At 30.7% G+C, this 15,782-nt stretch overlaps 1 protein-coding gene across 1 annotated transcript; it reads right to left on the bottom strand.

The window, feature by feature from the left end:
• Window positions 1-3,482: 3,482 nt before the first annotated feature.
• LOC145333687 (C-type mannose receptor 2-like) lies at window positions 3,483-15,055 on the bottom strand. Its single transcript, XM_080178897.1, has 16 exons — window positions 14,898-15,055; window positions 14,426-14,499; window positions 13,994-14,038; window positions 13,521-13,553; window positions 12,722-12,770; window positions 10,104-10,142; window positions 9,837-9,959; window positions 9,460-9,552; window positions 9,058-9,122; window positions 8,891-8,972; window positions 8,138-8,179; window positions 7,083-7,208; window positions 6,366-6,461; window positions 6,118-6,179; window positions 5,892-5,988; window positions 3,483-4,672 (listed from the first exon to the last, which is right to left on the bottom strand). The coding sequence occupies exons 1-16, from the start codon at window positions 14,956-14,958 to the stop codon at window positions 4,641-4,643; spliced, it is 1,119 nt and encodes a 372-aa protein (XP_080035023.1). The 5' UTR covers window positions 14,959-15,055; the 3' UTR covers window positions 3,483-4,640.
• Between the last annotated feature and the right edge of the window lie 727 nt (window positions 15,056-15,782).

Here is a 15,782-nt window from a genome sequence, read left to right as displayed (position 1 = left end):
TCCACTATAAAAAGCTTAGGTAATGACCTTTTAGCACAAAAAAATCTTTGGACGAAGATGGACGTGTACAACGAGCTGGCCGCGCATATGTACTACAAGGCAGATTCCAAATGCGCTGGTGGTTTAATCTGGATTCTCGACTAGGGCCTACTAAATCTGACCTCAGCCCATCTGTAGGTGAGGTAGAGTTATGCAACTTGCTGGGGATACTGTTAGATACATAAGTAAGACACTAGAAAAGACTAGAGCTCTCTATCTGAAATGGCTTGGCCGTAGTACTCCAGCAAAGTGAAACGGGGCAGATTTTGAGATGTAAAAAACGTCAAAAACCGTGAAAATTTCTCGGTTTTTCACTTCAGGGACCCATATTGAACCTCAAACCTCATTTTAGACTATAGGTTGCGCTGACAACCCTAGTTGAAACTTTATGCCATTTCTAAAAAGGTAAAGAACATCGTTCTAGCTCAACTGAGGTCTAAATATGAGCCTCCGTGTATAAGGGTAGCTTGAAAGTTGGGCGAATTTGGATCCTGCGGTTACTCACGTTCCTAGGGAAATGTGGCCTCCCAGCAGCTCGATCTTAATTCAATGGACTTTTGGGCCTAGGGCTACTTTAAAGCATGCACCAATAGACGTGCCCATACCACAAAGACCTCCCTCATTGCCACTATCAAGGAGAACTACGCCAGCTTGGACAGGTACATTTTGACCTGGACCTGCCGGCGGTTGAGGAAGCGGGTAGAGGCGGTGATTGAGGTTGGCCGCCATTTTTTTGAATAATCTAATAGTCATATACCTATTTTGCCTCTCAGTTTTTAAAATTCAATAATATCTTTAAAATTGACGGTTTTATGTTCATTTGTTTAAAAAATAGAATTTGTCCGGATTTATGTGCCGCACCCTGTACATTATACATCCCCAATGATTATAAACTAAATTATTAGCTAAAAAGTTTGAAAACTTCTAGTTTGGAAACAATGAATCAAAATTCAATAAAAATAATTCTTAAGCTGAATGCTTTGTGACAGGATACACAATTGCATCCTTAATAATAAGTGGATTAGAATATTTATCAGTTCCCACATCCCTATAAATCATGGTAAAGGGGGGGGGGGTGTTAAAAACAAGACAAAAGACAAAAATAAAAGAATTAATGACTTTACAGTATGATTAAATAACATACAGCCATCTTGATACCAACCAAAAAAACTAAAAATATTATGATATTTGATGAAAAAAATACGTTGTATCTTTTAAGATATCTTTTCCAGTTAGTTTATATCTAGATAATCGTTTTTGTGGTTAAATTTACATGCATGTTGATAGGTTTACCATTTTTGTGGCTTAAAAAACAAGAAAGTTATGATTTTGAGCTTTTACACCAAAACACCGAATTTTAGAGTAGCTGCACGAAAAATGCTATTTGAGTAAAAGTGATTTTTAAAGTTTCAGGGCTTTTAAATTACATATTTATAGCTTGGCCAACAATAAAAGGTATTAAAAACAAAAAAAAGGTTTAAATTAACCCGCCTTAATGCTTAACTAATTATTGCTCTAAATAATAATTTTTTTGAGCTAGATAGTGCTTATTACCTCATTCCCATATAAACAACCCCTTAAATAGTGGATGTAAATATTCATTCCATTGCAAAAAACGCGATCTTTGGTTTGTTTAAATGTCCATTTATTTAGCATTTTTCAAGAATGTCAAGCGTGGGAAAAATTTTAGAATGTTGGAACCATTTATTTTGATTTAAATGGTACATATGATTTTCATTTTAATTCATTTTTTGGACCCGTGAGAAAATTTTTTTAAACGTGAGAACCATTTAATTTTCATTGAATTTCATTTTTTGGAAGTGTGGGAAAAAACGGGAGAAAAAATATGTTTTAGTATAAAGAAATGTTCTATCAGTTTCAAACCTTTTTCATTCGATAGATCATACTGACTTTGGAAAAACTGTCAGACCGATTTTTGAAATTTAATCTGTGAAAAAAGATATTCAAGTTTTAATTTTTTGTTTTGAAAATATTATTTTACATGTATTGACGCCATCTTGGATTATGATAATTTTTTTTTGTTAGAAGATTTTTTTTCTAAAATATTTTTAAAAAATTAACTTTTTACAATAAAAAAATCTTTGAACTTAAATTGACCAATAATTCAAAGATTTTTTCTCTTTGATTTGGAAGATTTTTTATGATTTTTATTTTTAATGTCAAATAAAAACACAACAGTGAAAAAAATGAAAATTAAATGAAAAAACTAATGCTCGATCATTTAAAACCTTGGGATTTAAATATCCATTTATGCTAAATTTTGTTTGCTTAAATAACTCATTTATTTCCCAGAGGTAGTCATTAATTACCCGGAGGTAGTCATTTTTAAAAGATTTTAAATTTTTTTTGGAAGATTTTTGAATTTTTATTAATTATTAAAAGAAACTTGATATCAGGGATATAAATGATCATAGCCGGGAAATAAATGAAAATTAAAAACCAAAATTAAACCACATTTTAGCATAAAAAAATGAGTTTTTTGTTTAAATGAGAATGATACTCCTGTCCTGTCATGAATAAATAATGAACTATTGATCCATCATTTATTCCCTCGGGTAAGAAATATTCATTCCTAAACAAAAAACTGGACAGGAATACCCCATTTTAATCGCATTTATTTTTTACACTGCACTGCTAAAATAAATTATATGATATGGAAAATGAAAAGAACAATTTCTACCATCATTGGTTATAAATTTATGAGATTTTTATGCTTTTATGTAAAACAAGCAGACAACGACCATGAAAGCAAAGCTTATATTCAACAATATCTATTGAACTTGATCCGTTAAATGTTTTAACATAAATCATCCATTTAACTCCAATAACATTCAAGCAAATGACTTTCCATCTCAAGACGGACAGACAGATAGCCAGAAACAGATATTTTAAGCTTTGCTAAATAAAATTCGATGTCATCTTATATTAAATACTAGCGGCTTCGCCCCTAGCCTCTAGGGGCTTTGCCCCAAGAGATGGTAAAAGCAGTGTAAGGTGAAATTTGTAAAAAAAAAAATAATAAGAAGGTCCAAGGAAATCTTCTACAAAGGAAATATTCCACAAAGGAAATCTTCCACAAAGGAAATCTACAAAGGACCAAGGATATTTCTTACAAAAAAAAAAAAAAAAAAAAAAAAATGGGGGGGATTTTTTTTGTTTTTTTGGGGGGTTGAGGGTGTCCCACCTCCCAAGAAAATAGCTTAAAACCACCACAGGACCAATAGGTAGATACTCTGAAGAGTAGAATCCGATCGGTTCAGTGGTTACCGAGATCTTAAGGGACGGACGGACAGACATTGTTCTACTTTGTATTATAGATAATATGCATATAACAAAACTGTTTTATTTTTAAGTATAGACCTACAGATGTAAACAATGCAGAGAAGCTTTGTACATATAATAATCATTAAAAAAAATTTATCTTGCAAAATTATATATTTTTCACACAAAGCAATCAATATCAAACAAGGTTACAATAAAATCACATTCAAACATACATTCATACTCAAGGTTAAATATACCACATATCCAAAAGAAACTTAAGTTAAACAAAAAAATATTTTGAAAACTTTGGTCAAGGAGGGTATTAGGCACTCATGAAGCAATCTCCAAAGCAGACCGATGCTTTTTTCTCCAAGAAATAAAATGATATTTCTTCATGACAAGTCATTTAAAATCCTTTTTCAAAGGATGATCAAGCTTCATATAGGTCCCTGCTCTTGAACACTGTTTCATTGTCAATTTTTGTTTAACCTATGCTTTATTTTAGTAGGGTTTTCAAAGGCTTATCATTAATCCATTAACAGTAGCTAAAATAGTCATGGTGCATATATAGAAGAGAATGTTAACATTAATCCTAGAGTTTTTATTAATTTAAAGTATCAATAAATCCAGCCTCTCACCCCTAACAGAATTTAACCATTTTTATCTTTTTTTTATTCATTTAGATATATCAGAAAAATTATATCATGTTTTGAAAACTTTTTTCCAAAGATGGTGATATTTGTAATATTAATGAATTAAACCAAATTAAAAGTTCATTGTTTTGACAAATAATAGCTGGCAGCACAAACTCTACACAAGTCAATAAAACCAGAAATTAAAAGTCTAAAAGAACAATAAAAGAATTACAGAAAACTAATAACATACGATTTTCATAATCTTGTTGAGCCTCTCAATTCTTGTTCTATTGGTATACATAACAAAATCGTGCTGTAAGCCATTTGGAAGCTAGCTTCATTAAATTTTTTACTGTTGAAACAATAAACTTGTATAGTAAATAGGTTGTGATCAATTGATATACAAAAATAACCAAATTTGGAAACTAGGATTTAGGGCATAATTTGTTGTAAACCTTCAAATTAACTCCTTGATTAATTTCTGTTAAGGGTAAATGGGTTAGATTAAGCAATACTAAGTTTAATAAAAACGAACAAATATTTATAAGGGGGGAGAGACAAAAAAAGATTACAGGAACAGGAGCATAGCATCTCTATAGATTATGGTACCAAATGCTATGTAGGCTAGGCAAAATATTGTAGATGGAGATTGTCCAGGATAATGATCTTCTCTTTTTCATATTAGCCTACAGTACCCCCAAAGACTCTAGTACCTTAAAAAATAGAGAACTTTAAATAAACAAGGATGACAACATAGCATCAATAAATGGACAAACCTGCAAAGTAATTTTACAGATCAGGTGTTCAGTTAGGAGGAAATTAGGATAAAAAGCATAAGGTAGCTTAAAATCAGAAAAGTCATGTAAATCTCTAAGTCAAGCTTAGTAAGGCAAAAAAGCCAACATGTTTCCATTTAATCATCATTTAAACATATCTGTTCATATCAAAGACAAAAAATGGGCCAGGGTGAATGAAATGGTTTAGTTAAAGATGCTAGTTTAACCCTTTACAGTCGGGCCCCTAGCCGCACCTTAATCGGTCGGGGGGGGGGGCGTTCAACGCCCCCCCTAATTATCTTAGTTCCTATTAGAGCTAGAGGGCTAAATTTTTTTGTGCAAGTCCCTTGTTTGATAATGAATTTCCGACCTTTTATAAGTCTAAGTCAATTTTCGCTTCCTTCACCCTTTTATTTAACAACCTTTGTTTTTAGGTCTTTTTTTACTTAAAAATTTCAAACGGCTATAATTTTTTTATTTTTGAAGCTAGAAGAAAAATTTTTTTCCAGAAAATGTTTAACTTTATGTAAATTTTACATTTGAAATGTCAAAATATAAATTTCAGCGGCTGCAGCTGTACTTGGCAGCTGCCAGCCGCCGCAGTCGGCGGTCGGCGGGAAAACGGCGGCGGATCTTCATGAAATTTTAATACGTTATGTAGACATGTCAGAAAAGATTAAGTTTAAAATTTGAAGTCTCTAAGTAAAAAATTGCGGCCACAGGAGACTTTTAAAGATTTCTGGAGACCTGGAGGATAAGGACCTGCAGGATCATACCTGGAACCTGAAAGTGACTTGAACACCTGTATTTCATATAAGGATGTACTACTAGAGGATTTTTTTAGTATTATGGTATGATAAAATGCTTTGTTTTAGTCAAAAAATATTTTTGCTCTTTACCTGGATGACCCTGCCAGGTTTGCTGGCATCCTGTGCCCGCCAGGATGGAGATATTCAAAAAATTCCAACTCTCAGTTATGTGTCATACCCATACTTAAAAAGTCAAGCAGCTTGGGCTCTTTATCTTCCACACACAGAAAATGAGATAGAAAAAACCGGATGGGGGGGCGTTCAACGCCCCCCCCCCCCGACCGTTAAGGGTTAAGGATTTAAGTTCTATATAAAATCTACTAGCTGCATGCAGCTTAGAAAAATACCTGGCATCTTACATACAGCTGACATCCCACTTTTTTCTCCATTATAGTTGTTTTCACAAGGTGTATCATTCCAGCTGTAGCCCATTCCTTTCCACCACTGTAGATATGTAATGAAAATTATAAAATATTAAAAATATTACTTTTTTAATTTTAAAAATCCATGAAAAATTTTATATAGTTATGAAGATGATAAATAATTATTACAACCAATAATAAAAAGTCTTACGTGGACACAGTTTTCATTAGTACCACCATTTGGTTCACCCCTCAACCAAGCTGTAAATGTAACTGAAAAAATTTACTTTATTTCTTCATCTATTATTTGAACCTTTAAAAAAATATTATTTTTGTATTTGACTAAGCTCTCAAAGTTCCTTTAGTTAGGTAGGAAATTTTTAAACTCTAGTACAATAGCTTTTAACCAACAGAGTAAGTATTCCTATATTTTTTGTGTATATTGAGTGATAAAAGTACCTTTAGATCCATCAAGCCAAACAAAGGATCCCTCTCTGTGTATGTCGTTGGCTCCCATCCAAAATCCCCAACCCTCATCAACGTTTTTCATGAGATCTAAATATAAATTAATGTCTGTCTTAGAGAAAAATGTGAAGTATAAAACATCAATGCAGGCTTTTAGCCACTTCGGTCTTTCAAAATGATCTCCTTTTGTCTTTGATTTATAATATTTCTTAGTTCTTAGTATCAAAATTAGGGTTGGGCTGGATATCCGTTGAGGCCGGGTATCCGGCCATTTTCAATATCCGGCCGGATACCTGATATTAAAACTATCCGGCCGGATACCGGATATCCGGCATTTTAGATCAGCTGAATATCCGGTATCTGGTATCCAGCCAAAAAAATATCCGGCCCAACCCTAATCAAAATTAAATTTTTTGATATTACACTTTTGATGAAATGACATTTATTTTATTTTTCATATTTTCTTAAAGGTTTTGCTTCAAATTTTAAAAGATAATCAATATTGTTGTAGGTAATAAAGTATTAAAATATTTTTTATATTTGTGATAATATTAAATTATAATAAATTTTTTAGTTTGTCTAAGGGTTGTATATATATTCATAAAGGTGCAGTAAGCCTTATTTCTGAATAAAATTTGCTATTTAAATCATATCAGATGATTCCAGTATTTATATTTGTTTCATGATATTTCTTATTATTAAAATAATAACCTTTAACAAAGTTGTTTTCTTCTCCTGTGGTTATTTTGGCAAGGCTTGAATCCTTGGCCATAGACTCACAAGCTGCTCTAGCTTCTTTCCAATACAAGTTTCCTTTCAGAGTTTTGAAGCAGGAATCTGAGTGGGTAAAAATGTATTAAAGGGAGTGTGAATGTACACCTTTCACTAAACTGATCAACCAAAAACGTCAAGGATTTATGCCTTGATTTTTTCGTATTTTGGGAGGGAAAACTGTAAAAACAGGGAAAATCTAAACATTTTTCTTTATTAAAATGTTACTAGGGATATTTAACTTGTCATATATAGTTTAAACAATTTACATACTGTTAAGTATTTATTTTATAACATAAAATTGCCAATTCATGTTTTAATAACGTAGTAATTTGGCAACAAAGATTTATTTTAAATTCATATTTTGACAAAAAAATACCTCTCTGTCTACAAGGGTTGAATCTCAGAAGTTATTTGAAATGATAATATCCTTTTTTATTGTGTCGGACAATAAATAACCCACTTAGGAGATTTAGATTACACTTTTACAAGACTGTTTATAAAAAAATATTGCACCTATATTATTTACAAATTTGTAATGAAAGGGGGGCAATAGATGGGCCAACTGAAGTTACTTGGATACTTATAAGAAAACCATTTTTTTGCATTGTTATTTTTTTGATATTAAAAAAAATATTGCTTATTTTATCAATTTCTAAGTAACTAAACATTGGTTACAAGCAAGGATAATGTTAAAAATCAGCTTAACCGTTAGGAAAATTGAGTCAAAAAGTTTAGTGTTAGCTAGAGAAGGGAAAAAAGACAATTAACTGCAAATTTATATACTCCGGATATAGTAAAGCAGAAAAGGCCATTTTTTGAGAAAACGAGAGCCTGTTTTGCTCTAACTTTGAGATTATATGAATGAGATACTGTTAAGGTTTGATAATCTAATCAGAAATTTTTTCGTTCACAGTCCCTTGAAGGATATGTAATTAGATACAAATCAAAATAGTTTTTATTTTATGATATTAATTATACCGGTTATTCTATACCTGTTGCAGGATAATATGACCATCCTTCAAGACATCGTGTTGCTGAAACAAAAAAAATTCAAACAAGAATATGTTGAATTGAATTTGATTTATCAATTTTCTAGAGAATATTAATTCAAATTTAATTATGTTTTTGTCAATATCATTATCTTCGTCATTTGCTATGTTTGTAGTCCATTTCATTAATTTATGGCCAGGTTTCCTATCGTTTATCTCTGTATATTTTTGATATACCTTTCAACAGTGCACATTTGGGTAAATCAAGCAAAAAGGGGATTTAATTATTTAGTACCCTTAAAATTCATCTCACAAAAATTTCATTTTATACTTTTTTTGTAGGCAATTTAACAACAAACAAATTTGCTTTTATGTTTATCCATCTATCTATCCATCTATCTATCCATCTATCTACCCATCTATCTATCCATCTATCTATCCATCTAACTATTCATCTATCTATCCATCTATCTATCCATCTATCTATCTATTTATTTATCCTTTTATCTATTCATCTTTCTATCTATATGTCTATCCATCTATTTAAAATAGGTAGGACATTCCCCCGGGTATATTACAATTTTGATCATTCTATCTATAGCCTGAACTTTCTTTCCACCACTGTAAATAAATTTATCTCAATTTATCTCCATTGTCTTATCTCTTGAGATCCCTGTATGTCAAAATATGATCATGAGTGGCTTAATCTCTAACACTTAAAACTATCCATCACTTGCATTTAAATACAGCTATAACCTTGAATTTTACACAAAGATTTTCGGTTAGCCCTTCCTTTGCATGCTGAATCGTTCCATTTTCCATTAGCATAGCCCCACCACTACAAAATTTTAAAAAAATAATCATTTAGATTTCTTGTTTTCTATTCTGTCTTTATTCTTAGAGTTTTAATTTATTATTATTACCACCATGCAGTCTTCATTGTTATTGGAATCATTTGGTTCATTTCTATTCCATCCATTGAAAGTTACTGAAAGTATTTAAAATTTAGATAACTAGCAGCTTCAACCTTTCCTCAAGGTAATTAAAAAAAATATATAAAAAAGAAAATAAGTAAAAAATTGGATGTGCCCGCTTCCATTTAGAAAGAAAAAAAAGTGTCCCACCCCCCAAGAAAATAGCTTAAAACCACCACAGGACCAGTAGGTATATTCTCTAAAGAGTAGAATCCAATCGGTTCAGTAGTTAGAGAAGGACAGACAGAAAGACGGATAGACAGACGGACAGACAGATATCGTTCTACTTTGTATTATAGATTACTTCATTTTCAATCAAAATAATCTAACATGAAGAAGGTAAAACATTACCATCAGATCCATCTGCCCATTTAAATGTGCCCTCCTGTTTCAGATCATTGCCACCAAGCCAGAATACATTTTCTCCAGTTTTTCTTAGCAAATCTGATTATGAAGCATAATTAAAAACTAACTAGTAAACTATTATAAAGAATGTAACCTATATGAAACACAGATTTATAATTTATTACAAAGAAAAAAGCGTAAACTTTTGTTTCTGCCCTTCTAAATAACAAACTATTAAAAAGTTACTACAAAGGAAATTTTGTAGTTTTACCTTTCACACAATTAAAATTAAATGTAAATGACTATGAAATATTTTACAAAATAACTGTTAAATTTTTTGACCAGATTTTGAAATATAGCTGAATTGTATAAAAATTATTAACCATTGACAAAATCAAACTCTTGTTGAGTTCGGATTGATGCAAGTTCAGCATTCAAAGATACACATGTCTTGTTTGCTGTCTCCCAGTTAGTTGTTCTGTCTTCAATAATTTTATAGCAGGATTCTAAATTAATCAAATTCTATTTTTATACGCTTTGTTTAGACTGTATATGAAAAAAAAGCAGGGGCCAAATGAAGTAATAAGGATACTTTGATTAGATAATTACAGTATGCAGTATATTTCAGTATAAATATAGTTGTATTTTACCTGTCTTTTCACTTACAACCCATCCTTGTGGACAATTCCCTAAATGGAGTGAATTTTTAGATTGTTTAGCTTTCACATTAAAAAGATAAAATTGTCTTTGAAGAAATCAAACAATTCACTGAGATAAAATGAAAATCAATTTTATTGCAGGGAACAAAAAATATAAAAATCAAATTAGCAATACTTAGTAAGTTAAAAGTTTAATTTAAAAAAAAACAAGGATAACATCTATAAGTAGCGACAAACAGAAAAAGTAAGTTATAAAGCGGATATTCAGATGTAATAACAAAGAAAAGAAATTTATAAGAAGGTTGAAAAGTTTAGGTTTATAATCTAACCCTCCACCCCCTTTCACACACACACATACATCGTATTATAGACATTTTTCTGTGAATATAAGAATATTCGAACTTTTCCATCAATAGTTTGAACTAGATATTTATCGCATAGTATTATGGACATTTTCCCATGGATTAAAAAATGTTTGAATTTTTCCATCAATATTAATGAATAAAATAATCCTTAGAAAAATGAAAATTTTTTATAGATTGGGTGATTAATTTAAAAAATAAATGTTATAAATCCTTTGAAAATTGAAAGCAATAAAAATCTCTTGAGGTCCCCCCACGTAACAAACGTTGGACAAATGAATATATTTAAAAAAATATTTGTTAATTAACCCTTAACAGTTTGGGGGGGGGGGAGGCTTTGAACGCCCCCCCCCCCTCAGGTTTTTCCATTCTCATTTTCTGTGTGTGAAAGATGAAGAGCCCATGCGTGACTTTTTAAGTATGGGTATGACACATAACTGAGAGTTGGAATTTTTTGAATATCTCCATCCTGGCGGGCACAGGATGCCAGCAAACCTGGCAGGGGCATCCAGGTAAGGGTATGGGTATGACACATAACTGAGAGTTATAATTTTTTGAATATCTCCATCCTGGCGGGCACAGGATGCCAGCAAACCTGGCAGGGGCATCCAGGTAAGGAGCAAAACTATTTTTTTGACTTAAACAAAGCATTTATCGTACCAAAATACTAAAATACCCTCTAGTAGTACATCCTCAAATGAAATACAGGTGTTCAAGTCAATTTCAGGTTCAAGGTATGATCCTGCAGGTCCTGATCCTCCAGGTCTCCAGAAATATTTAAAAGGCTCCTGTGGCCGCAATTTTGACAAAGAGACTTCAAATTTTAAACTTAAGCTTTTCTTACATGTTTACATAACGTATAAAAATTTCATAAAGATCCACTGCCGTTTTCCCACCGACTGCGGCGGCTGGCAGCTGCCAAGTACAGCTGCGACTTTAAATAAAGATAAACATTTTCTGCAAAAAAATGTTCTTCTAGCTTCAAATATAAGAAAGTTTCAGCGGTTTGAAATTTTTAAGCAAAAAAGGACCTAAAAACAAAGGTTGTTAAATAAAAGGGTGAAGGAAGCAAAAATTGACTTCAACTTAGGAAAGGTCGGAAATTCATTATCAAACAGGGGACTTGAACAAAAAAATTTAGCCCTCTAGCTCTAATAGGAACTGAGATAATAGAGGGGGCGTTGAACGCCTCCCCCCCCCCCCACCGATTAAGGTGCGGCAAGGGTCCCGACTGTTAAAGGTTAAACCCATTTCGTGGACAAAAATATGAATATATTTAATCCCATGAAAATATAAAAAAGTTGAATCTTTTAAAATTTGCTTTCTATTTTTAATTAAAAGTTAATCATAATTCTGATTGTGTACCAGACAGACATATAAAGTTCATGTAAGATTTTCTGCTAAAATATTTTTTAGTAGAGAAGCTACTCTATAATTTGAAATGTCCCCCTGTTTTTTTCTAATAACTCGGACCCTAAGGCGGCCTAAGGCCGCTTCGTCACTAGTAATCTAATATTTCACTTCACCAAGTCAAGTGCGCTACAGCATCAATCAATACATTTGCATTTGAAGTTTAGTTAAATTTTTTTTCTTACACTGTTTTTAGTAGCGGAGCTACTCTATAATTTGAAATGTCCGTCTGTATGTGTGTCTGAAACGTTTTGGGGGAAACGTGATTTACTCGGCTCCTATAAAAGATAGACAGCTGAAATTTTTAGAGATTAAATAAGTTATCATTCTACATATTTTCACCAAGTTTAATTGAGATATGTCAATTAATTTTTTAGTTTTCATGATTTTCTCGATTCCTATTAAAGATAGAAGTCTAAAATTTTCAAGGATCAAATAAATTCAAATTCTGCACACTTCTTTAAAGTTTCAGTGAGATTTGCTTATTGGTTGGGGTGCTAGATCGATTCCTAGTTTTTTAAGTGTTCAAGCTTTTTTTCAATTCCTAGTCCAAATATATGGCTTGAATTTTCAGGGATTGAATAAGTTTACATTTTACATGATTCCACAAAGTTTCATTAAGATTTACTTATTGGTTGTGATGCTAGATCGATTCCTAGATTTCCACATTATAAATCATGAAAGGTTTCGTGATTTTATATAAATTTTTATTTTATATCTAAATACTCTATAGTTCATTCTGGATGTTCTTCCATGATTTTTGAGCTTCGCTACTTATGGATGTTGTCATCCTTGTTTTCTTTTTATTCTTTCAATTTGTTAGAAAAAAAATATTACTTAGTGTATACTCTTCCACAGACATTCCAATAGTAAGTTCTGATAATCTCTGAAATAAATATACAATTAAAGATAATATATAATATAAAGATATTAAATAATAAAATTCTGACTTTTCCCCCTATTTTTCACTTTAAAGAAAAAGAATAAACCTTTTTTAAAGGAAAATGTTTCTTATAAAACTACTCAAAAAAGAAACCTACGCATCTTGTTTAGCTAGATAGCAGTGGTCTAGTTAAACTTTTACAGTAATAAACTGTGAGGGGTGACACTTTGATCAAAAGGGGACTATCCACGAACAGGAGCAAGGGATTCTAAGCACCTTCCAGCAGTGATTCTAAATGTTTTTTTGGTGAATGTACTTGGGTTACGTTTAATATCCTTTTATTGATTTAAAAAGTTTAGTTTCACCGTGGTTTTATATGAATAAAACTTTGAAATTTTAGGCATTTTTGGCTATATAATTAAATGTTTTGTTGAGTTCAAACTGCTGTGAAACAAAAGTAAATTTTTTAAATGAAAAATGTTTTATTAGTTTCTTACTTTCCTATTTTATGGCATTTAATTATGTTTTGGCATATTATTTTATTTGAAGTATTGAACAAAACATTTGATGATATTTTGTCAAAAAATGCCTAACATTTCAAAGTTTTGTTTGTAGAAAACCATGGTAAAACTTAATTTTTTTTAGTTGATATAACGATATTAAACATAACCCTAATATATTCACTAAAAAACATTTAGAATCACTGCTGCAAGGTGCTGAGGTGCTTTAATAACAGATATAATATTTTAAGACCTGAATAGTTTTCTCCATGTTTGTCATTTTTTCCTAAAAACAAAGCAACAAATTTTTTTTTTTTTACAATTCAATTAAAAAGATTTAACTAAATCCTTCTATGGTATCTTGTCTCTGTCTGATAAATATGTTAGAATTACTTTGGCTGGCTCTACAGGAATTCGTTGTAAATAATATTTTATTGATTACTTTGATTTCATTTAGTGAAGTAGTAATTTTTTACAAAACACAATGTTTTACTAATACTCAATGAAATTAATAAAGAATTAAAAACAAACTTAGTTTAGGAGTAGCATTACTGATTTTATATTAACTTAAGTCCACAAAAAAAGCTATTTATATTCAGCAATATATAATATATTTATAATATTGGCTGCAGGCTTAACTTTCTAGTCTTTATTTATTAAAAAAAAACTTTTTTTTAGACAAACAGACATAACTGTCAACTTACTGCTTGTCAAAACAGACCTTACCTCTAATTTTGATGTGTCACATGAACATAAGTGCATTTTATTTCCCTAAAACATTTGTCAATTTGTTACATTTTTTCAATAATACTTAATATTTAGGCTCTTAAATTAGAAAGAATTATCAAAACTTAAAAATTCAAATTTTATGGCACTTAATAGTTTTTTTGTCAAAAAAAGCTAGATAAAGGTTATATTTGTCAAGAAATAATATCATGCTTTTCAATAAAGATAAACAGAGATGGGATCTTAAAAAATCAATCATCGCTGAATGGGCTATGGTGGCCAGATCACAAAATTTTATTCTGTTAAAATTTATCTATAAATTTAAAGAAGAGTGTTATAAAATCATAGATTTTTAAAAGAATTTTTGAGGATTTTAAAAAAAATGATATCTGATTCAGCAATCCTATTTTTTTAAAAGAATTCGCCTCAGACCTGCACTTCCTCATCATCAGGTGTACCAAAAATGCTGTCAAATAAGGTCAAATGGTCATCTATGTTGGCATTTCCTAGTTAAGTTTTACTTATTTGTCAGACTCAAATTATCTTGATGAAAGTACAAGTTAGAGTTTTTGATTATCAGGAATGTTTGTACAAATCTTGAACTTAATACTTAACCTGAGCAATTATATAATAAGCATTATGAATTAAACAATTAAAAGTTGCTTTATGAGCCCTTCAAAATTGATGTCATATTTTTGCTTAAACATATTACAAAATAAATTTGGAAATTTTGCCCCTTCGCTATATCTCAAAGCATTTATAATATAAAAGTCCATTCAGTTTAAACATTTTTAATGTGTACATAACCTCAAACATTTAGACCATTGATTGATTCTTAAATTACAATTATTGAATAGAAATTACAACTAATTTTGAAAATACTTTTGTTTTTAAATATATTTACCTTTTAGTTTGTTAAAAACACTGAAGAAAAGGATGATCCAAAGAAACTCTCTCATTTTCATAAAAAATGCTTTAATTCTTTTAGAAATGTATATGCTTTTCCTATGAAGTGATCTTTAAAACTAAAGAAAAAAACAAAACATGTGTATGTGGTAAACTCAAATTGTACAAAATCTTATCAAGCTAGGATAAATTATCAATCTTAAAAGGATGCTCAGACATTTGGACATAAATACTAGAGGGCCTTCATAGATTTAGAGACTTTAAAGAAAATATTGGATCTCTGAAAAGTTAGTCATGAAAATATATAATTATAGACAGAAGTTTTTAGAAATGTATAATGACAGGCGTTAGTGCTTTTAAACAGCCACCAACCCCCTTTGAGAGTTTTTTGCCTCTCATTAAAATGTGTGAAAGATTACCTCTTGTGGGCTAGGTGACGATTCAGGTAAAGTTCCAACTCACACCACCTTCAAGAGTTTGGGAGTTGAATCCAATTTTATATAAGCAGAAATATAATCTATGATTACGGTTTTGACCCTCTAAAAACGTAATATACCATTCCACTGTCCCCTTTATTGGTGATGATATCATCAACACTGATATGATCGATTTTTGTAATCCACCATTCCAATTTTGCCTCTCTTGGTAATGATATCATCAATGCCGATACAATTTTTGAAATGTACCATTCCACTTTCAAGAGAGGCGACATAATTGAAATCATACTTAGTTTTTTAAAAATTATGTTAATCGTAGGAATGTATAAAATACTATTTATAATTAAAAATTTTTCTATATAAAATAAAAATGATAACTAGAATATACCATTACTGTTAAATCAATTTAAATAAGGAATTTAATGTTTATGAATTCATTGATATGT

Source organism: Acartia tonsa, chromosome 12 (assembly GCF_053477335.1).
Source record: "Acartia tonsa isolate MP-2025a chromosome 12, ASM5347733v1, whole genome shotgun sequence".
NCBI lineage: Eukaryota > Metazoa > Arthropoda > Copepoda > Calanoida > Acartiidae > Acartia > Acartia tonsa.
The sequence above is the reverse complement of the archived record's forward strand: the minus strand, read 5'-3'. Positions and strand labels throughout refer to the sequence as shown.